This window comes from Akebia trifoliata, chromosome 3 (assembly GCF_017979445.1).
Source record: "Akebia trifoliata isolate Shusen 1 chromosome 3, ASM1797944v1, whole genome shotgun sequence".
Taxonomy (NCBI): domain Eukaryota; kingdom Viridiplantae; phylum Streptophyta; class Magnoliopsida; order Ranunculales; family Lardizabalaceae; genus Akebia; species Akebia trifoliata.
This window is the reverse complement of record NC_141377.1, coordinates 44,119,594-44,143,420: the sequence shown is the minus strand read 5'-3', so window position 1 is coordinate 44,143,420 and position 23,827 is coordinate 44,119,594. Positions and strand designations below refer to the sequence as shown.

At 37.0% G+C, this 23,827-nt stretch overlaps 4 protein-coding genes across 15 annotated transcripts in view; 1 reads left to right on the top strand and 3 right to left on the bottom strand.

Moving 5' to 3' along the window:
• Positions 1-854, top strand: part of LOC147407219 (binding protein) — a 72,201-nt gene extending 71,347 nt beyond the window's left edge. For 4 of the 5 annotated variants that reach the window (XM_086435673.1, XM_086435670.1, XM_086435675.1 and 1 more), the window contains one exon: positions 365-854. The gene's annotated coding sequence lies outside the window, so the exon portion shown is untranslated. The remainder of the gene's footprint in view (positions 1-364) is intronic. The other variant, XM_086435672.1, reaches the window with a different exon arrangement.
• A 5,615-nt stretch (positions 855-6,469) lies between these two features.
• Positions 6,470-9,240, bottom strand: LOC147407218 (UDP-glycosyltransferase 91C1-like). Its single transcript, XM_086435677.1, has one exon. It carries the CDS (start codon positions 8,039-8,041, stop codon positions 6,599-6,601), a length of 1,443 nt encoding a protein of 480 aa, XP_086291803.1. The 5' UTR covers positions 8,042-9,240; the 3' UTR covers positions 6,470-6,598.
• A 143-nt stretch (positions 9,241-9,383) lies between these two features.
• Positions 9,384-11,643, bottom strand: LOC147407217 (uncharacterized). The gene has a single exon (XM_086435676.1). The coding sequence runs from the start codon at positions 11,344-11,346 to the stop codon at positions 9,637-9,639; it is 1,710 nt and encodes a 569-aa protein (XP_086291802.1). The 5' UTR covers positions 11,347-11,643; the 3' UTR covers positions 9,384-9,636.
• A 1,925-nt stretch (positions 11,644-13,568) lies between these two features.
• LOC147407216 (Pentatricopeptide repeat (PPR) superfamily protein) lies at positions 13,569-23,435 on the bottom strand. 8 transcript variants are annotated; one of them, XM_086435667.1, is made up of 5 exons: positions 20,281-23,435; positions 19,143-19,250; positions 14,618-14,754; positions 14,390-14,509; positions 13,569-13,974 (listed from the first exon to the last, which is right to left on the bottom strand). In XM_086435667.1, the coding sequence occupies exon 1, from the start codon at positions 23,277-23,279 to the stop codon at positions 20,532-20,534; it is 2,748 nt and encodes a 915-aa protein (XP_086291793.1). In that variant the 5' UTR covers positions 23,280-23,435; the 3' UTR covers positions 13,569-13,974; positions 14,390-14,509; positions 14,618-14,754; positions 19,143-19,250; positions 20,281-20,531. The 8 variants fall into 8 exon arrangements, with proteins under 8 accessions (XP_086291793.1, XP_086291792.1, XP_086291794.1 ...); XM_086435666.1 differs by having other exon boundaries at positions 13,569-13,970; XM_086435668.1 differs by having other exon boundaries at positions 13,569-13,829.
• Between the last annotated feature and the right edge of the window lie 392 nt (positions 23,436-23,827).

Here is a 23,827-nt window from a genome sequence, read left to right as displayed (position 1 = left end):
AAACTCATTAGTTGATGGAGTGCTCATCTAAAATTTAATCAACCTAGTTCGATCTGGGAAAGGTTGAGTGATGCCTCTACTTGCTCATTATCCTGAGTATGTTTTGGGTCTCTCAATTTGTGACTTCCACTTGTAGTGACAAATCTTAGCAATTGAAACTCTAATGAGTACTAATTAGTTTTTAATTTACTCTAATTATCGTAAAAGCATAGTTTGTATAGTGTTTACAATTAGGTAGATCCGAAACTCCATTTTATTTTGGAATAGATTACTCATAGAATGCACTTGGAATGGATAGACCACTCTATGTTAGTTATATCATAATATTGCTAAAAACTGACTGAGTTACTTGAATTTTGTTTAGGAAAGTCATCCGCGATGCAGAACGTTAAGCCGTGCCCATCACAATGTGTTTGGATTCAAATAGTTCTTTTTAACGGCTTCATCTGTGGGGACAACAATAAATTCACAAGATTGTGTAACCAGTACTTCTTAAGAGCAGGAGCCATCATGAACTTTTAACTTCCTATATACATGTCTAACTTCATACATAACCTGCTATTTGTTTCAATAATCATGCTAAAGGTGGGCATATGTTACATCATGCAAGATCTCCATTGTTTCATCAGAGCTTTCTTGAGGAGGTGAGCATGGGACGGGGATTCATGTACAATATGGGTTGGTTGGTAGTGTTATGTATTGTACTTTTTTGGCCATTCAGGCTTCTACCTTTTTCAATAGTAAGGCCCTCATGTACTATATGCTTAATGTCTTATCAACTTCAATCCAAAAAGTATTTTAGTGTCTATCCAGTTAACATGGAATTTCTGGTTGAGATGGAGAATTGTCTGGAATAGCTGTCGATTTTGTTTTCAAGTGAGCTTTCTTTTGAATTGCGCTAGCATCATCTTTCTGAGCACAATAATTGTCATTTTTCTTTTTGTTTTTATATTTTCTTTTCTTGCTCTGCGCTTTCCTTTACATCTATTATTGCTTTACTATGATGTGTGAAGTTGTTACAGCTCAGGACTGCAAGAAGGGACCAAATTGGCATCAGTTGGAAGTTGCAATGCTTTTTTTTGCCAACTAGAAAGTATGTTTGGGAACTGTATATATTTCTGATTCTCAGGTTGTCATTGTTCCACTGCATATTTCCATTTGCATTTCTTTTTTGTTCATAATATACCATGTGAACTCCTAAATGCTATAGATGTTTAAAAAGAAATTTTTTCAATTCACCCAAGTTGTCCTTTTTGCGTACTTGAACACACAGGGGACTCCTATAGTTGCTGACTGGTTTAGACATGCATAGGAAAGAGTTCAACATGGTTTTATTCTTCACCATATTACTGACGGGTTACTTATTGAGATTCCATGTTCTGTATGGAACTGGCTTGCAAGAGTTCCTTCGGTTTCCAGCTTGACTGAAACTGCTTGATAGGGTTTTTTTTCCATTTTTATTAGTGTAATTTTCATTAAAAGGAAAAGAGATTAATACAAAACAAGGTCGAGAAGACCTAGCTAGATAAAAGAAATTAAGTTGAAACCAAAAATAAAAGACGAAACCTAGAGTAGCCACTCCACATATCCTCTGGTACAGAAGCTCCCACCTAAAAGTAAAATCCAAGATTCATTATCTAGTCATCAATGCTTGTTCTATGAGAAGACTCCCTATTATAATCTCTTTGCCAATGAGTTTTATATTTCTTTGTGTACACTTTAGACGGCAAAATCATTAACATTACCTTCGGTCAAGGAGTTTGTCCTACAGAACTTGTTTCTAAGTGAAGTAATGAATGCATTAACTTTTTAAGAAGGAATTAGGAGATAATAGTCTTCTCTAGAAATTTCTGTTAAGCTGTAGCGCAAGGAGGAAGATGTTGGTCATTTGTTTCAGGCATGAAGTTGAAGAGATGGATTCAGTGTTGACCATAATGCAACCCATTGCTCGATGTCAAAGTGACAGAGACTTGGTTTCTCTGAGTGATATCTCAAAGCACAAAAGTTTGGTTCAATATCCTAAGAGATTATGGAGATCGCTCGGTCAAGGATGGATTATTTGCATGAGTTGTATATGTAGAATGACAAAGATCATAACAGCAGTTTCTTCTTTTAAGATATTATTTGAATAGTCTCTCATATGGACAGATACTTGTTGGAATGATTTTAAAAGTATTCTGATGCTTTCTACTTTTTCTTTGGACTCTTACCCTTTCTTTTTTTGCCGTGGAAGAAAGCTAAAAGTGACATTTCTATATGAACATTATTATAGAAGAATCTGTACAAAGCTTCACTAGTTTTAGCATAGTCTTATTCCTAAAGGCTATACAATTCTATTTTTTAGTAAAATTATATCAAATTTCAAGATATCAACTCATCAGATTGGATCAATCTGCATGTGTGTGCATTTCTTAAACTTTGGGAATACTAAATCGTGCCCCCAACTACCCATAGTTGTGTCCAAATTTCATAGGGTTAAAATGTTCTAGAAAGGTCCATGGGATATCATTCTTTCCAAAAAAATTCTCTTGATGTTTAACTCATCTTTGACAACCATTTCTCAATCATATGAAGCAGCTTTGAAATTGCTGCACTACAAACTATAATACTCTTAAGAGTCATGAATTGAAAACTCATAGAAATTGATTTTCTCATATGTAACAATTTAAATTTTTCTATCGAATATATCATTTTATTTCATAGGTTAATATTTTGAGAGACCTGTAATTTCTAGAATATTTGTGCATTATTTCATGTTATATATATTCTGGCAGGGTTTATGTCTTGGAAAGATGCAAGCATTATATCAATGTCAATGATTGTCATCATTGTTCCCCATTTGTTTTACTGTTACCTATTTGTAAAATCAAGACATTGTAACGAAATGGTTGTGAGCTATACAGAGATCATATATTTTATGCCCATGATAAGGTACGCCTTTGAAGAAAGACAGACCCAAGGTGGAAGTAGAGATCAAGAACATCAAATGACCAACAGATGGTAATGTCTTAATCACTGTCATGAAGATTCATTATTGGATGTTATGAGAGCCTCCATTCTCCATTTTCAGTTCCAGACACAGTAAGACTTCAAAATTGGATTTACTAATGGCTCTTAATGAAACACCATCTGCTAGAGTCCATCATGTTTCTAGGGATATGATCACTGCAATGGTGAAGGAGGATGCAATATGATAGCAGCATCTGCCTTCCAATTGATGGGGTATACACTTTTCATCCATTACTTCACATAATTGTTCTGATGAATCTGTTTAAAATATGTTCTCTTGGAGAATTGATTGTGGATATTTGTAGCTTTTAGAGTTCTCTCATGTATTGATTTTTTGCTTTATTCAATCATGATTTGTTATATTGTGATGAATCTTATTTGATAAGAGTAGCAATACATGCATGGTTGAGTGAGTTTGTTCTGATTTAACAGTCATAATTGAGCTTGCTTCTTTGTATCAATGAAGTTATTTGTAATATAAGTTGTTTCAACGTGCTTTTGCTGCTTCTGTAGGCAATAGATGTTTCTTCCTTTTTTTATTATCCATGTACTGAATAAACTTGTTTTGCATCGTTCTAGTGAAGATCCTGGTTGGCAAAAACGGTTCTCACCCAATCTGCCTCAAGTCTTAATGGCTTTCCCTTTTGCATCATCAAGTCCCATGGAGTTGGCAGCTGCACATCTAGTGAGGTGCCATTTTTTATCATTTCCACCTCAAGGCCAGTTCCTGTCTAACTAACAATCTAGTATTTAGTCCTAGGTCAGCCATCATGAGCAAGAGAATTAGGGTGACAATAAGTAAGTGAGCCCAGCCAGAGTGGAAGAGACATACGCCAATGGCTGGATAAGCCAGGATCTTCAATTTGGGGAGCCCAGACCAAGGCATGCCAAGCCTGCACAAGCTGTGATTCGATCCCAAAACCTTGAGGGCAAGATATCTATGCTTTCTAGTTTCTTGAGTGCTCATAAAGAGGTCAGCTTTTAGAGCTCCAATCGAAAGGCTATCTCGTGCACTTGGTCAATAGTTAGCTTATCTAGCCACCTGAAAGTATCTTAATGATTCTCTCATAAGTTTTGCTGGAAGTCCTCTCTACTGGTGCTCTTGGGGAAAGTAAACCTATTTGGAGAACGCTGGTTTTTGGTAGAGTTCTTGAAGGAAATTTGCGTAGTTTCCTTCAAATTCTCTACAACCTCTCACCATTGCATAACTGCAGCCTTCCAGAGTTTTTGCTAACCTGTCACCGCCCAACTTGCAAGTTACATTAGGAACACTCGGATTCCAACAGATGTGCATGGCTTGAAAGAGTCAGTCAGCTACAACAGAAGGAAAATGGACCAAACCTGTGCTACAGCTAAGTTAGGTGGGTTTGACCTCAGCTCAGCTGGTGATCCTTAAAAAGCAAGCTGTGTCGAGTTCTACAAAAGCAAGCATAATGATCAAAAACACACTAGAGGACACTATCAGATCTAGTAAGAGTATTTTGTTAGCAACATCATCTATAGAATGCAAGCAAGCTTAGATTTTTAAGCTATATATTTGAATTTGCAATCTTTTTGTGTTGGATATTTTGAACGCTTGGAATAGTCAATTGAACTACCCCCACGAATTCAACTGTAGTCCTATCCAGCTCATGGCTATCAAAAGATAGGTTGCTGCTCACTCTCGAGGGATCAGGTCGAAGTTCCAATAAGGCGGGATTCTCATTTGGCTAGGGTTCATCTTTCTTTACCGGAAACTCCTTCATCGCTTAGATCTTTTCACGAGGGTTCATAAACTACAGTAAAAGAGCTGAAAAATGAGTGACTCTTGGGTTTGCTAATGGTTACCAAATTGTCGGAACCCCCCTCTACCACTCTTTACCCCCTCTCCTGGCAATCTTGCGGTCTTCTAACGCTCTTCTGGTAAGAGTTGATATTTAAATTGGTTTAACAAGTGCAACTCTTTTAGGTGATGACCCCTACAGTTACGTTTCCTAACCAACAGTTACATTACCTTGGTTAAGATACACAAGTGCTTTGTTGGTTTTGTTTTTCTCTGCAAGAAATTTAACTGAAACCTAAATAAAACACTGGTTTTGATTCTTACTAGTTTTGATGCCACTTATATGAAACCCTTTGAACCAGAATGAACTCTATAAATACCCATTACCATGTTAAGATACACAATTATTTTTGGATAAAAAATAATTATGTAATTCCTCAACAATGAATTATTCAAACAAATCAATTTTTTTGAAAGAATGTCTTAGACAATTAGCATCTAAGTTGCTTGTGGTATAAGAAATTTACTGATAAAAAAAAATAAAAAGAAAAAAGAAAAAGAAAAGAGGGAATAGGACTGCAAAGAGAATAAGGGTAGACTCCAACTAGGACTTTGAGGTCAAGGCCTCGGCTTCTTGAGATTTCATCTTGATCATCTCACCAAATCATTTTCGATGATTGAAAAAGACTAGAGTGACTGTTGCACATGGTTCTGTGTGCACCCACCACATTAGCACGATGCTTAAGTATCACGGTTGTGTTCTTTTCAAGCGAGGTTGTGCAGCGCTTGGGGTGCAAATCTGCAAGAAAGTCTGTCAAAAATATTTCCACACACAAAACGTAGCTAGCAATACAAGATAACAGGAGCAACACGAGAGAAAGTTTGAAAGCAATTTTGTTGATATAGTATGCAAATTTACACTCACGTTGACTTTGAGTCCTCATCAAACTACGTGACGTCCTGCGTGTCATAAATCAGTAATTATTTGTAACATACCTATTTATTTTTGTAACGTGTTACTCCGTATAATTTACATATTATATTGACAAAGTTGCCTTCGAACTTTACCACGTATTGCCCCTTTCTTTTTTATGGCTAGTTACGTTTTGTGGTGTGAGATAATTTTAATAGGCTTGTTTGTGGATTAGTACCGTACGACCTCGTTTCGAAAGAACACGGCCATGACACTAAAGCAATGACTTGAAGTAGCATGAGTAGCACTTGATGAGTAAAAATTCCCACTTGAGTGTGAGGTGACCGAAAAATCATATATGCTTCTGCAAAACACTTTCCTTACTAACATGGTAAGGTAGTTTTGGTCAAATGGATTACCACATCAACAATCTAACAACACCTCCCTCTTAAGTTTCATCGAAAAACTGAGATTTATAAGTAAAACAATTTCTTTCGAGTTTTATCCAGGGTTTTGAAAATGGATAGTTCAGCACAATTTCTTTTGAGCTTTATACAGGGTTTTGAAAATGGATGGTTGCCAAACTTCCACTTAACTCTCAAAACTTAAAATTGAAATTCAACGGTCATAAAAATGATTTTTGGAAGAAAAATAAATAAAAATTCATAGAATTTAGTCCCTTACAACCCTGAAGCACTTGATCATGTTTTTTTTAATGCCTAAATACATGCCACGTAAGCCATAATCTCATAAATTAAAACTTAAAAGATATCTCATTTTCAAAATTTCCTTGGATTGAGGTGTGGGAGGAGAGTTTCATTCCTCCACCCAGGTGCACACGATCTGTTCTTTATTAGTTGAAATGAGATGGAAGGATAAAATAAAGATTAATGATTTTTGACACTACAAGAGATTCATGCACTTAAGATAGTTTGAACTTTGGACGGTAGTCCATGTTGTTCGAGGTAGTCGACAAAACCTTCTACGTCACGATCCATCCTACTCTTATCCCCAAACACCTCCCTCATCTCTTTAGCTTTTGTCCTCAACCCCTCTCCCTCTTTCTTCAACATAACCACTCTCAATGACTCGGCCACTGACTCACTCGTGAACGATCCGTCTCGCTCATCCCTAGGTATCTCCAACCCCACCTTCTTCTCTTCCAACAACCTAGCGTTCAACCCTTGATCGTTCATTAATGGCAACAGTATAAGAGCGCGTCCGAATCCAAGACCCTCAATCACTGAGTTCCAACCACAGTGAGTCAAGAAACCACCAATCGATTCGTGTCCCAATATCCTAACTTGAGGAGCCCAACTCGTGTAAACGATTCCTCTATCACTGAGGCCGATTCTCTCCTTGAACCCATCTGGTAACATCTCCGACTGATCCTCAGTTGATCCAGGAGGATTCCTTAACACCCAAAAGAAAGGCAACTCGGACGACTCTAACCCAAGAGCCAACTCGTTCAGTTGTTTTCGACTCAGTGATGCCTCTGTACCTATAGCAACGTAAACTACAGAGCCTCGTCTCTGTTTGTCCAACCACTCCCTTATTTCGACCCATTTCTCATCTCCTTCGTTATCTCTATCTTGCGCAGAGGGGTGAAGCGATCCTACAGGAATCACAGGTTTCTGATAAAGCTCAGAGAGAAAACTTATCCATTCTGGTTCGAATTCAACACAACTTCTCAAAGCCACGAACTCGCAGTCCCGAATCGCTACACCAAATCGGTAAAAATCCGAAGCTTCCGATACGCTCTCTATAATACCCTCAAAGTATGGTAGCACTTCGTGGAGCCGATACGTTACAACGGAAGGAAAAGGAATCCACTTGGGCACGACAGTTAAATCCTCAGGAGTCAAGCGTGCCTCTTCGTCGCTAAGCAACGCCCATGGAGGACCAATGAAGGCCATATTCGCTGCGTTGAAAAGACTGAAGTAGACACATGGCACATCAAGCTTAGCAGCAATTTCGGGTAACCACTGAGAGGCATAATCGTAAATAATCCAATCTGGGACTGGGATGGAATTTTCTAGAAAAGAGGTTAAAGAGGATTGAAGCCCATCGAAGGCCTTCTTAAGGTGTTGGGTTTTTTGTATTGGGACGTCTGTTGAGGCTTCTGCGTTGTGGGGTAAGCCATGGACGTGTGGTAAAGGAAGGGAAACTAGGTTGATGAGAGTGGAGAGACATGGAGGGATTTTGGGGAGTCTTTGGATGTTTCTTGGAGTGGATATGAAGGAGATACGATGACCTTTTTGAGCTAAGCACTTGGAGAGCTCTAAAAAGGGTATTAGGTGACCTATGGCCAACCATGGAAACAGAACGACGTGAAGTGCATCTTTGTTGTTATCCATGTACGATGGATGTGAGTGAGAGACACATGGGAATCAAACATAGGAAGGAATTGAGCTCTTTTAAACTGGTTATAGCTCTGCTCTTGTGAACCAACCAAAATAATATAATAATAATAAAAATATTTTCTTTTTAGTAATTTTGACTTTCAAATTTGTTAGGCTAATGTTTTTTTAATATTTAAATATTAAAGAATCTCTCCATTTTAAATACCATATCGTCTTCCTCAGAAACTATTTTATACTAATATTATTATATTGGACAAGTCTCTTTCCCATCATAGTTGGACCTATTGACTGGTGCCGGCAGCCCCGATCCATTCTCAAATGAGTCGTGCTGGGGTGACACAAATGGAGTCACAAAGGTGACAAAATGATGTGATGTCGCGTATATTACCGTATATACTTTTCTACGAGATACAAGTAAAAAGCATCTACAGTTATATGTATGCCACCACATCATTTTTATCACTTTTGTGCCTTTCATTGTGTCATTCCAGCATTTTCCTTTTCAAATTTTACACTAAATTATAACCGGTGGCTTAGAGATCTATGTTGATTGGGGATTAAGGTAATTTCCCCTGTCATGGGCCCAAATATGGCACAAAATTTAAGTGGTACCTTGGCCCTTCATGAGTCCAAATACATAACATATGGCATGGATGTCGGAAACAAATAATTATTATAGATTCCTAAGACCAAAGGAACATAAGTTTAATGTAATTGGACCTATAAAATGATAAGGACGTACTAGTTTAAAGATGGTTGATTCGACTGTAAATCTAAATTAGGCATAAAAAATCTGCCGGTAGCTTCCAAAAATGTAGAAAACAACTGACGTTAGTCATAAAGCTTTAGTGATCTCGAGGTATAGGATTGATGGAAGTAGACATCAATATCTTTGGTGTTGACTTGTCCATGAGAAATGAAAGAAAGCAGAAAAGACATTACTAATGACATGATCAATTAGATCAAGAGAGATCTCACTGAGGGGGAAAGAGTAAAGAAGTGGCGGATGGGATCCAATAATAAAGAGAAGATGAAGTCTTGGAGGTTAATATTAGGCCGCGAAGACAACACTCAAAGGCAAAAGGAAGAGCGTGAAACAGAGTCTGGTGGCCAGCTCTATGGAATGGTCAGTAGGCCAGCCTGTCAGACTCGTATCATTTATATAAATTAAAAAAAAAAATTAAATGTGTTATAATTTATTGTAATACCAGAAAAAGATGAAAAACTTGATTTTATTAAATTACAAGCACGTTAAAATCCATATTTTCCTCCTGATAGTGGTAGGGCTTAACTTCTATTTGGTGATGTAAGTTAACTAAAGAATGCAAAAGAGAGAGACACACAAAAACCAAGATAGCACCTTCCTCATGTTGTTGTATAAGATTACAATTTACAAACCTGTTTGGATGCAAGGCCAGGACTGTTCATTTTAGGTGGATTCTTTGAGATGTACTCATTGTAATCAGTCTTCTTCTAGGCTGCTGTTCTACTATTAAGTTTTCTCTTTTCTGGAATCAGCAAACTAATCTTACCGACGTTATATTCCTGAAGAAACCAAACATTTTTTCCATGGGTATTACATGAAAAGTTCAAAATCCAAGTGAGACAACACCATCTTCACTGCCAACAAATGCTGATTCATAAATTAACTTCCATCTGACATATGAAACCAAATGTCCATTTTCAATCATCTCGTTCAAGTACTTATGTGCTTCCTTGAGTCTCCCACTTGAACACAATCCTCTAATAATGACCTCATACAGAGTCGCATTGACTGGAATATTTTTCTTCAACATTTCATCAAATATAGAGAGTGCCATCAAAATGTTTCCTTCCTCACAAAGCCCATTAACCATAACCATGTATGTTGACACATTAGACCCTCCAAAACTCCCATCCTGCATCCTCTCAAACAGACTCAAGGCTTCAGCTATTCTTCCCAATTTAAAATAACTACCAAGAATACAATTGCAAATATCCGTCTCTCGAATGAACCCACCATCATTGATAATTATCTCATTAAAAATCCTCCAAGCATCATCGACTCTACCCATTTGACAAAGCCCCCGACTCACATACCCCACAAGCTCCTCCACTGGAACAAACCCTTTATTCCTCTCAACATTAAAGAACTTAATAGCATCTTCAGCTCGACCAGCTCGACAGAGAGCCTTAATGAAAGATTTATACACGCAAACCTCAGGTACGGCTTTCTTCCTCATCATCTCTTTCAACAACATCTCCGCCTCATCGAGCCTTCCCACACTACACAATGACTTAAAATAAGTCTCGTAGACCATTATCTCGGGAACCACACCTTGACAGTTCAATTGGAAGATAACCCTCCTCCCCTCCTTCAAGCGCACAACATGGGAATCCCCCGAGTGATCCCTTGTCATCAACTTATGGAATAACTTATCCGCCTCTCTCAACATACCCATTTTACATAACCCATAAATGAAACTCCCATAAATACAAATATCCATATTGTAATTCCTCCTAACCAATTCCCTAAGAATTGAATCAGCTATTGTTAAATCCCCATTTCTACAAAAGCACTGAAACATTGTGAGGTACGTAAGGTTATCGGGTCTTAAACCCTCCTTCTTCATCACTCGCAGAACATCTTTCGCTAATAAACATTTATTTTCCCTACACACAGCCCCAATTAGAGCAATATAGCTCTGCTTCTTTAGAACCCCACCACCCATTAAAATCCTCTTAGAAACACTCTCAATTTCCAAAACTTTGCCAAATTTGCAGATATAGATAAGAAAATCAGAAGCATCGATACTTCGATTTGATGACAAATCAGACCCACAACCACAAACATCGTTCCAGACGGATTCGACATCATAAATTCTACCCTCTTTAACTAAACAGTGAATTACAGAACTGTATAACAAATAATCCGACACATTGCCTTTCTTTTTTAAGTTTGATAGAACACTTGTAGCTCTGCCTAACTTATTTAATCGACACAAGCCATCGATTACCAGAAACGAAGTCGCGTAATCTAAGTAATGGGTTTTGGTTAGCATCGAGTCTAAATCACGCAAAGCTCCATAGTTTCTACTGTTGTTGGAGAGATTTCGGATTAATGAGCAGAAATCTTTCATGTAAGCAACATGATCGATGTTTGACGCAGTACCTGAAGGAAGGGTTTGATCGAAACTTACCTCGCTTTGAATGGTGTGTAAAGCGCGAACAGATGTTGATGCTGCTGCGGTAAGAGAATCCAAATGAGGGGATTTTGAGAAAACGCAAGAAGAGAAAAAAGTGAAGGAGAAGGGCTTCATTAGAGCTCAGTTGAGAGATTTACTTAAACGACTTTTGAAATTGAAGCCAATTACAATGTTGGGAATCTGTAGGAATATATTCCCATCTCACCCGTATATTTGACGTACAGTCTTAAAGACTGTTTGAGGCTAACATGAAATGGCCTTGGGCTTAGGATCTTAACAATAAGTTTTTGAGAAACATTTTTCTTATTAACTTCTTGGTAAAGATTTTAAACCTTACTAACATGGTTTTAAAACTCATTTTGACGTCTTAACCAAGTCATCTTAGACAAGTTTCCGATATGTTTGAGACGTCTCGTTCAACAATGAGAAAAATAAACCGTGGGGTTTTAAATCTTGTCCGATACATTGACTTGTCCGTCCATCTTTTCCATGCTCAATATCGAGACAACACAGGCAATATGTCCAAGTCTTGGACAACTTTTGAAACTATGCTTACTAAAGGTCATTTTGCTCAAATGGATTACTACATCAGCAATCCAACACAAAGCCCTCTAAATTTCTTGGAAAGACTTATATCCAAAAAAAAAATGATAATTTAAAAAATAATTTATTTTGAATTTGATCTAAGGTACTGAAAATGGACCGCTACTTAACTTCCACAAACTTTCAAACTTAAAATTGAAATTCAACAATGCAAAAAACCCTTTTGTGGACCCCCACAACCCTGAAGCATTGATCGGTGAGCCCAAAGAAATCTTTACCACCTTAGTAAGGCCAGTCGGACTCTAAGCTTTTAGCCTTTTAAGGGTGATTTACATTGGAACCATGTTTTAGTCAAAAATACGAAGGCCGAAGGAACTGGGCCTAGATCTATACCATAGAAAGAATGCACTAGAAATTGAAAGGCAAATGGGGTTGACAACAGATTGGGCGTTTTACCAAAACAGCCAAAATTAATTAACCAGCGCATTTGCTAAATTACTTTTATAATCTTCCTGAGAATACTATATACTAAAAGATCATGCACCTTAGGGCCATGGAGGTAATTAACCAAAATAACATCTGGCAGAAAACCATTTTCGTCAAAAATTACCATCTATCTAATTCCAAAAACGGGTATTTGATATGGCCTTTTGATAAATATTTTTTAAAAAACAAGACTGATCCAGTAATTTTGGCAAGATTCATGACTGTTTTGGTCTTTCACCTTGCAAGTTCATGGCTGACTGATAACCTAATTTTTTTTTCCTGCAAGCATTCAACAGTTGGAGAAGCCATAGAGTACGAACCATCTGATTTAAATATAAAACGAAAAATGCTGAGAATTTATTCTTAAAGCCCTGTAATAGAATTGGAATCCAAGGAAGAAAATTTTCTTAACTTCCAATTTTCCAAAGATGAGAGATTCAAGCTATGTTTGGTAACACTTCAGAAGTTTGAAGTTTTAAAATCTGAAATCTTATTTTGAAAAAGTTGTTTGTTTATCATTTTTAAAAGGTTCTGGTTACAAGTAGAATTTTAATACATAATGGTCATTTTGACAATATTACCCTTTTGTAATTCTAATAAATTATTAACCGAAAAACATAACTTCTTATGCATAATGAAACTATCCACAAATTTAATTTCAATTTCTAACAAATCAAACACCCCAAAAATATTGTTTTCAAATTGAATTTATACTTGAGAAATTATATGTTAACAAAGTAATACTTAAACAATAAACAATCAATAATTTTCTAGTTGAAAAATATATGATTTTAGGGTTCGTATAAAAATATAGGGTTTTCGAACACAAAACGAGAGAAAGGGGAGAAACCTTGACAATACAAAGGTAGAAAAGAAAGGAGAGATAAAAAAAGTTAAAAATAAGGGTTTTAGGGTTCGTATAAAGAAAGGATAAATTATAGAAATAAAGATTTTGAGGAAGGTATTTTAAGAATATAAAAAAATCAGATTTCAGAAATTTCATCCAGCATCCCTCCATCACTGGTTTAAAACTTCTGAACTTTAGTTTTGAAGTTTGAAATCTGAATCAAAACAAATGGAAATAAAGCTTCTATAATCTGAATTTTAAAGGTGGGTCACCTCCATTCAGACTTCAGAAGTGTTACCAAACACACACTCAATTTCAGTATATATAAATAAAAAAATTTTAACAAAATTATAATATATATTGGATGAATAAAGTATCACTCTTAAGAGAAACACCATAGACAAATATAGAGAAGGCAACCTAGATCCTCCAAAATCTTGGGAACCAATCTGCACTAATAATATTCCACCAAATTTTATTCAAGTAGCAACAAGTCTTGTTATTTACTGTAGTGACAGACTAACAACCATGAACACTAGTAAAAAAAAAAAAAAACACAAACTGTCCACACTACCTACCCAAGTTACCACTCAAAATGATATATTAGTAACCAGTTTTGGAGGCAAATGAAGACTTGGCCTCAGCAAAATCCAACAGAGCTTTGAAGAGGGCATCCTCTTGTTTCACCTGTCTAGTTGGGGTTGATGAATCACTCAATGCCCTGTGGAATGGATGAGAATCAATATCTTTTCCCTTACATTCAAGTCCGGCTTCTTCTTCACTATTTTGACTATCGCACGTTTTAGATGTCACGCTCAATGATTTGTTGTAACACATACTCCCCACAGTTTTTACTGAGAATCTTTCTAATACAAAAAGAGAACAAAGTTATATTTTTGGGATTTTTCGTTGCTAGAAGCTTGTTTTGTAAGGCATCCTTTGGGTCCATGTTAATGATGTCACATAATTTGATGTTCGATCCCCAGTCGGGACCAATCAGCATGAGTTCACCGATTCATTGGGAAAAGGGTGTATACTGTAAGCCCTTAGCATCCTCTTTTCTATTATATAATATCATATCACGACTTAACATAAGAAAAGAGGCTATGTAGTAGCCACATGCTCACATGGTAATTGTTTTAAGGAGCATCAATACATACATAGCTTAGGATGTCAGCACAAGGAAATTCAAGAAAGAAAAATAAATACTACTACTAAATGAAAATATTATAAAGAATACCAACTTATAAAAAAAAATAAACAAATAATTATAGAGCATACCTGAACCAAGAGCTCCATGAATAGTCATGGTTTCAATTGCTTGCAAGTCTTCCACATCCTCTGCAATTTCTGGCGTCAAGGAATGCAAACTTCCTTGGAAAGATCGTTGGTTTTGTACACCTGGATTAAAGAAGCTTTAAAACTTCTATGATCTCACTATTTATGATAGCTCATGTCAAAGTAGGCACTGGCATTGTACATCCAAAATGCCCGCCGTATTTTGCTTACCTTGACCTGTTAGCATACTTGCAACCCCATTAACATCCACAGCACCAATAATATACTGTGAGTCTACAGTAGGCCCAAGCTGTCCCATTCGGAATTGAAGAGATATCGAATGTAGCGCAGCAGCATAAACTGCACTGCTGTGGAAAGGAATTTCAAATAGTCAGAAATCTGAGCAATCAGTACTGAAAGAAGAGGGAACAATTCCAATTTCTTGTAAGTTTTTTGTTCACATTCTTGAGAGTCTTATGTTACAGGGAAATTACCTTCCTTCTTTGCTCCTGGAATTATGTAGCGTTTATGTTGGCTGGTCCATGTGCCAGGGTTGGAATACTTATGTGGTCATTTTTCCCATTTGTCTAGTTAATATATTTTCCCATAAGATTCAATGCTAAATATGATCAGTTGGAGTTTGTCATGGCTTAGAGAAATAAGTTTAACCATATTGGATTGGTTTAAGGAATATATCTGAGGTGGTTCTAGTTGACTAGTACTGTGACCAATTTGAACTGCCTGATTCAATTTCAAACTAGTTCCATATAATATATTTTATTTAAGGCTTTGTGAATCCTAGAAAAAATTTACTAGGAACAGTTTTCTAGACTTCCATGCAGGATCTAGGACTGTAGTTTCTAGATATTTTAGCATAATGTAAGGACAACTGTTAATCCTGTAATTCAAATCCTATCTATTATCCTACTTGTTGGAAAAAAAATTCTGTTAGGTTGGTCAGGATTAAGATTTGCATCAATCAGATTGTTACGTCTGATACTGCCTATGTTATGTGGAGGTTGATGATTGATACTTGCAAATTCATGAATTATCAATTCAATAACATTACAAATAAGAAAACTAAGGAAGAAATACTTTTGTTGATCTCAATAACTATTTACTTTCTTGAGAGAGTTTTTTTACTTATTTTTATTTCATAAAAATCATCATTTTTACAGATCAGGATGAGAAGAAGGATCGGATGCACTTATGGCAGGTGTTCTTTGTGAACCCATATGAATGGTGGGACAACAGGCGAGACAAGGTCAATCCAAGGCAACCAGATTTTCGTCACAAGGATACTTGTGAAGCCTTGTGGTTGAGTCCAACAGATCCTCCATGGGTTACAAGACAGCTCCAACTGTATGACTCCAATATGGCTGCAGGAGGGCATCTGGAACATGGAAGTTCCCAATCTCGTGTGTCCACGTGGAAATACAAGGAATAGGAATTGATCTGTGGTTCCAAAAGAAGCAACAAGAGGGCCATAACACTTGCACTTCAAGGAAGAGAGCTCTACCTTTATTTTTTCGACTATACATGATTGTAGTTATTGACGGAATACAAAGCTCAGAGAATTGTTGCCAACTATTGCTCCATCACCAGTAGATCATGGTGCTTTATTTGTAAGATAGTTACTGTGCAAAAATGTTGATAAAGAAGTGATTTCCAACATAGTTTTGTAATATCTGCTCAATTGTATTGTTCTTTGCTTGGAAACCTCCATTTTCGATCCTATTATATTTAAAAGATTACAATGATAGCCATAGCAATATTACCCTCTGCTTGTGATCTCTATTTTTCTTCTCTAGGGTTGATTCCTGCTGATTTATCTCCATAATGAGATTCTCATAAAAAGTCGCATCTATCATGAAACTTCTAACCTATCATTAATGAGTTGCAAGTATTCTGGACTTCAGATCTGGAAGTCTCAGATCGAGCAGATTTTTTCTGATGTTATCCATAGTGAGTTATTCCTCGCCCAAAAATAAGTTCTAGATTCGTCTTGATGGGGGATCCCATGAGCCTGTTATGTATCCCAAATCCTAATGACATGCAATATAATTGATGATGAAAACGATAGTGGAAAGCTCCATGGATTAGCAGAAAACCCTGTATGCATCATCTAAGAGGTCCAACAATCTCGCAATTGCCTCCTCATCTTTCTAAATTATAATATGTAGAAATGAAGTCTGTTTTGCATTTTTTTAATAATTGATAAAAAGGCATTCTTAAAAGGTCCAAAAATCAATGTTGAGTGAAATGTGAACAAAAGAATAGTGGAAGCTCCATCTGTTTTGATAATGTTCACAAAAAATTCTGATTGGAATTAGTTTCTTATATTGCATTCTGTAGAAAAGATGTGAACAGGGAATGGTTGTACACTCTGAGAATCTTGATCTGAATCAGAGGACACTTGAGAATGAGGATTCAATGCCATAAGCATCTTAGACAATGACTCCCCCATGTCCTGCACATCATCTTTTTCCAAACCCGAGCTTCGAAGTAACTCAGCACCTGGTGTTCCTCTCTCAATCCCAAACCTTCGAAGGTTTCCCAACCGTTTCTCTATAAATGGCAAAACAGCAGTGCTAGAACAAAGTCTTGATGCCATGGGGATGGAATGAACTTCAAGCGAGCCCTTCTTGATTGGGACCCTGGAATTGGGTTGCCTAACAGATCCCAGTGTTGCCCTACAAGGTGCCCAAAAAATTTGGGAAAAGGCAGTGGTACAGGAAGAGGACAGAGGGCAGCAGAAAGATGGGAGAACATTGGCCTAGTCACCGCACTTTCATAAGATGCGACAACTGAATCTTTTACTTCAGAAATTGTGGCCAGAAAACCTCCTGTCAACCAAAATATCAATTACTGAGTTGAAAGCAGTCTCCCATTAACAGCACAAGAAAAACCAGAATAATTAAAACACATTGTAAGCTAGTCCAGATCTTAAGATGGAAAAAAGAAGAAAACTAAAGAACAGAACACTTTTTTATGTACCTCTCCTTTGTAATTCATGTGGGACAATTCTACAGAACAAAAACTGAACCATAACTGAACCACAACTTCAATCCAAATATAATGTTGGACAATGGCTCTGATTCCAATAATTGGTTCTGGGTATACAATTCCGTGGACAACCGGTAGGAAGTGAGGATGGCAATCTAAAACAGAAACTGAATTTGCCAGAGCACAGACCTGGGATCAAATCTTCCCCCTTCACATCGACGATGCCAAAGATCAATTCCCCATGCTATACCCTATTTCTTCAAAAGAGAGTTCGTGATTCAATCTGGGAAGGATTTGGCTTGGGATTCTTGATTCACAAGAGGTCTTAATAATCGATAAGAAGTCGAGCCTATCACTAGCATTAACAATCAGACCTCGAGTATTCCAATCTGTCCTTTGAGGAAGACTGTTGGATTTGTTTATCAGCCAATGCAAGACATTTTCAATCAAATCATTCTACCACTCTCTGGACCAATCATCGTCGTCGTTTCTTCCTAGTGCAATTTGTGGTCCAAAGGTTCTGTCTAATGATACTTTCTTTAAAGGAACCTTCTTTGAATATTTTTCTTTTAGGTGAGAATTAGTTTGTCAATTGTAACTTTGGCGTGTGGTCCATTTCTTTTTTTTCTCGTTGTATTTTGTAGGTCTCTCGACATCCTCTCTTTTATATTTTCTTCTAGTTTAATAAATTCTTTTATCTATCAAAGAGACTGCAAGACACAAAGGCTCCACCTAACGTTGTAAACTGAGAGACACCTATTTCACTCAATTTGGAAACATAACTGGGACCAAACTTTCAGAAATAAGACAACCTAACATGCTAGAATTTACCCAAATAAAGTAATCCAATCATGAACTCCTACATGTCTTTAAAGTCCTAATTAAATTGGAATGTATCATTCTTCCCTGGCTGGGAGAAATTCAACCTTGTCGAACAAGTAATGTCTGCTAGAAATCTCATTGTGCCACGCTTTTGATTCAAGTCTCATGTTCTCTCTTTCGAGTTCGTTGTCCCTCTGAAGACCACAATTTGATAGCAATCTAGAACACTTATGCATCCTTTAGTGAAGTTCAAAGTTAGAAGATAGCCCACTGAAGGGAGATTTAGACTTACAACTCGTACCATAAATTTCTAATAGTATGAGAATCCAGAGATGGGGCTATCAATAACTTAAATGCGAAGCATGGGGTGAGGTGCTTCAATGGCCGAAGCCATGAGAAGTAACTGAAGAAGCATTATGCATGGGGTACGAGAATGCCGATAAGTGAATGACAGAAGAAAAAGAAATAAAAGGATATTTTAAACAATGGGAAAAACATAAATCTTCATAAGGACAAAAATTGTTTACAAACAAAAATCTAAAATTTCTATACCAGCACATGCATGTGAGGCACACCTCACACACAATGATTTAGAAAAGGTGGACATGAACTACATGACCAAAGAATTGACACATCACAGAGATGACCTAGACGAAAAGCCTCAAGTAACTGGGTGTGCATCACTCTCTGTCAATCTGGAGATGTTTCACTGCCAATAGTCACTCCTTCATTCACTGACTGTCAATCTAGAGTTGTTTATGGATTACATTAGTGAATAAAAATGTTCCACCATTAAAAAATTAGATTTACATCACAATAGACTGGATAGGTGAAAAAAAGAGTAAAATAGCCAATATGCACAATGCAGTGTTCAGTGTAATTTTGTATGAAGTAGGAAACTCAATTCTTTCATAAGAAGTTCCATTACCTCAATCAGATGCTTCCAAGTTATAGTAATAATATGTCTTTATTCATAACACCAGAAAGAAAATTGAAACATAAGCATCCATTCCACAGGGCATTGATGGGAATCACACTGTGTAGTATACAAAAATTATCAGGAAAACAGATTATGCAGGTTGGCAGACTAAGCAAGATAAATCAATAAATGCACTATAATATTGCAAATTTTTTTTTTATCAGTGCACTATAATATTGCAATTTAAAAGGAGGATCTCAGCACATGAAACCTACTTCCAGCATGTTTGTAGGAGAGCAAACAAACTAGTCAAACATTTTGCCAAGAGACCTATCTAAAAAAATGCCTTGGAGTGTTTTTGACATTGATTGCAACCAAAGTTTAAACTCTTGTCTCGAGGCAATGTTTTGGTCAGAAGAAAAACCGAAACATTTTGCCAATCCAATGGATTATCTATTGTCCAAACCACATATTATGGGTAAAAAATAAAAGACAATCAGTTTGATGCAACTATTGATTAAATTAGTTACAGTAAAATAATAACAACTTAACAAGAACAAAAATCTTAAATAGATCATATAATGTAATAAACTTCCCACTATTGTTACCTGACTTTCAAGAACCAATTCTGCACTTATAGATAACTATTTGAAACCGTTCATGGAGCATGTTCCTCAACTGTGGAACACAGCTGAATCAAATTTTAATATAATACCACAAATGCTACCTAATTCCATAAGGGACATAGGAATTCAATTTGGCACTTATGTTGCTGATCACAGCTCACTAGTATATAACCACATGTAGACATGTTGCTTCACAAGCTTATGGGTCAACTAAGGTTAACTATGTATATATTTTGTATAAGATGAAGCCCAGCTTAAGTTTTCCTGAAAAGGATATATAAGCCAGCTCAAATGTTTACATTTTATGTCGTAAAATAACAGATCATACAACCTATGAGATTCATGACAAACAAAAAAGAATTGAGTACAAAGTTTGTAAAATAGTTTTCTAGATCTAGAAAATAATGGGCAGAATTGAATTTGTAGAAAATGGTTATTGAAGAATTAACATGCACTACTCTTCAAGCAGATAAAACCGTGAAATGTGAGAACACTATTTGAGTAGGTAAAGTGTCACTTGCCTGTTGTTGATTATTAAACTTCTTCCTCGGTATTGTGCCAATGTTACAATCAGCCCTCTGAAACTCCATGATTGGAGAGTGCCTCCCTTTTAACTCCAAGCAATTTCCCCATTATTGACATGTGGACACTATTTTTCCAAAAAAAAAAAAATTTGAATCCTTGTTTCGTTGTGCCAAAAGAATCCATCTTCAAAGTCCACTCCGCTGTCAACTTGGCCACAACAAAAGAGGAAGATACTTATCGAAAATAATCATTTATGCCCCAATAACATTGAATATGTATAACTGTTAGGCTGGCAGCCCTTTTCCTCCATGACGTCTAACAGTTCAGAGCATCTAAGATCAAGACCTCTCTTAAGTAAACCATCAATGAGAATTTTCCAAGTTACTTCATCAAAATTATACCCGAACTGAAGAAGACTACAGAAAACCGTTTTAGCTTTCTCAATGTCCCCTTCATCACATAACCCACAAACAAGTATCTTGCAGGATTCTAAATGTGGTTGATAACCACGTTCAACCATCATATCCATCAGGGTCGATGCTTCACCGTACATTCCCAACTTGCAGCAACAATTGACGAGAGAGGTAAAAATATCTTCATTAGGAAGTAATTCTTGTTCACTCATGTGATGGGCCAAACTCTGGGCTTCGACCAACCGGCCCTCATTGCAAAGTCCTGCAATGAGGGCACCATAAGTGTTGACATCAGGTATGCAACCATGTTCATCCATTTTCTCCAAGAACTTCAACGCAGTCTCTGTATCAAGTTTTTTCCATACATCAGCAATAGAAGTGCTATTTGCAGCCAAATCAAGACTTATAGTGTTGCTTCTTTCCCTATCCCACTTTTGATTTAAGAGATGCTTGATTAAAATGGAATACGTAACATGAGAAGGTTTGCATCCAGCATCAAACATCCGCTTGAGAACATTGAAAGCACAACCAATTGATCCCAGATTTCCATAACCATCAATCAATGCAGTGTACGTCACAAAATCTGGTACAATTCCTTCTTTTGTCATTTTGAGCATAACATCTTCTGCTTCTTCTAAATTTCCTTGGGAGCAATATGTACAGATAAATGTTGTGTAAGTACAAACATCAGGCTGAAGACCCATGGAAACCATTTGCTCAAACACCCTATGAGCATGGTTAGATTGACCTTCTTTCAACATCTCATTGATGAGAATAGTATAAGTTACAATTGTAGGCTTTAACCCTATCTCCACCATCTTGTCTAGCAACAGCGATGCTTCATGCATTTTCTTTTCTTTGCACAACCCATCTATCAACACATTATAAGTATGTGAGTTCGGCAAGCAATTTTCAGCAAGCATTTTCTCAAGCAAAGAATGGGCAAACTCGACCTTCCCAACTTTGCAGTACCCATCAATTAATGCCGTATATATAACTTCATTTGCCTTTATTTCTTTCTCCGTGAGAGAATTGAACAATCCAAGGGCATCTTCTACCTTCCCTTCCTTACAAAGGGAATCTATTAACATGGAGTAAGTCCATTGATCAGGGACCAAACCATTCTTGATCATCAAATTCAGCAACCTAAAAGCACTATCTAAATTACTCTCCTTACACTGTCCATGAATTAAGGAGTTATACGTGACGAGACTTGGAGACAGACCGCACTCAAGCATCTTACCAAACAATGCCATCGCCTTATGCACCTTTTTCTCCTTACAAAGCCCAAATATCAACTCATTGTATGTGCGAGTGTTTGGCTCACAACCATTTGACGACATCAAATTCAAAATTTCAAATGCAGCATCGACCTTTCCATCCTTGCAATAACCATCAATGAGAGCATTGTAGGTTACCACATTAGGGACCAAACCTTTCTCGGACATCTCATTTAAAATCCTACTTGCATCTTCAAGCTTATTCTCTTTACACATACTATCAATGAGTACAGTATAAGTGTGTACATTTGGCTCGCAACCATTCTCTCCCATCTCTCGATACAAACTTAATGCTTCCAATTTCCTACCCGATTCACAAAGTGCCGATATTAGAACTGTATAAGTACGGACGCTTGGATGGCATTTATCATCAGACATTTGTGAAAACAATGTTAGAGCTTCATCAACCCGTCGAGCTTCACAAAGCCCATGAATCAATGTGGTGTATGAGGCTGCATTTCTACGACAACCATTTTGTGGCATAAGCTGGAAAACCCTAGAAGCACCATCTAAATCTTTTCTCCTACAATGACCCAAGATCATAGAAGTGTATGTAAAGGTGTCCGGATTCAAACCCGCTTGTGATATCTTACTCAAATATAATCCAGCCTCGATGACATTCCCAACCTTGCAGAACACATTGATCATAGTGTTGAACGTGTATATATTTGGAGGGATCTTATCATCCAAAATCTCTAAATAAACAGACTTCATTTCATCGATCATAAGAAATCTTGCTAATGACATTAATAGAAAATTGTAGCATTTAAGAGTGAGCTTAAATTTATGGTCACCATCCTGATTCATCTTCCTCATCACTTCTAATACAAATCGCATCTCTTCGACGGAATCACACAACTTAATCATCGAAATTCTAACATTTTCAGCGACACCAAGTAATCGAGCACGAATGAGGAGATTCAACAGAGATGAATAAGATTGAACATTGTGTTTGTATCCGGGCCTTTGCCCGATCCAATTGAAGAACCCTAAGGCTGTTTGGGGGTCGAGATTGAGATTAAAGAGCTTGGAAACATGGATTGGGGTGAGAGAATGAGCCAATTTCTTCAAAGAGGGGTTTTTCTGCCAACCCGGGCGAGCAAGGATTGAGAGAACTTGGGATGATAAATCGATTGGTTCGGTTTCAAGGGTTAGGGTTTCGGGAAGTGGAGCAATCGAAGAAGAAGAAGAAGAAGAGGGCCTCTTGAATGGATTGAGAAAAATAACGAACTCACCTGGATTAATAATGACTGTCGATCTTCTCATCTTGGGGCATGAGACGCTGGTGAGGAATCCATGCATGAATGTGGTTATGGTTTTAGGGTTTCGGAATTCGGATTGCTCGAGCTATGTAGCCAAGCCACCAAACTCAAGAGAGAACGAAGAGAGGAAGGGCCTGTTCGTTGGGGCTTCTAGAGCTGATTTTTCCTGTTGTTTTGCTTTTAAGCTCAAAACGCAAAATGAACGATGTTTGTTTGGAAATTTTTGGCTCCCAGTCGATTTTAACTGAAGTCCAAAAATAACTTTTACCGAAAATCATTGATTTTCAAGAGCGATTTTTCTATTTGACTTTTGCGAAAAGCTAAATACCGAAAAATGACTTATGTGTAATTATCAAAATACCCTCCATCTTAATTTTAATTTTCAACCAAAATTTTAACTTAAAACCCTCTTTCATTCTTTCGATTTTCAGAACAGAAGCTTGAAACCTATTGATTGACATAGCGAGACGTTGCCTCCCTAATCCTCCTCATAACGATCTCACCTCTCTGATCCTCTAAAATCAATTGATTACAATCTCCAATTAAGCAAAATCGATCAATTACAATCTCTGTTGAATACGCCATCAA

Coding starts and splice junctions, on each gene's coding strand:
- LOC147407218 (XM_086435677.1), bottom strand. CDS start 8,041: ATGGATAACAACAAAGATGCACTTCACGTCGTTCTGTTTCCATGGTTG.
- LOC147407217 (XM_086435676.1), bottom strand. CDS start 11,346: ATGAAGCCCTTCTCCTTCACTTTTTTCTCTTCTTGCGTTTTCTCAAAA.
- LOC147407216 (XM_086435667.1), bottom strand. CDS start 23,279: ATGCATGGATTCCTCACCAGCGTCTCATGCCCCAAGATGAGAAGATCG.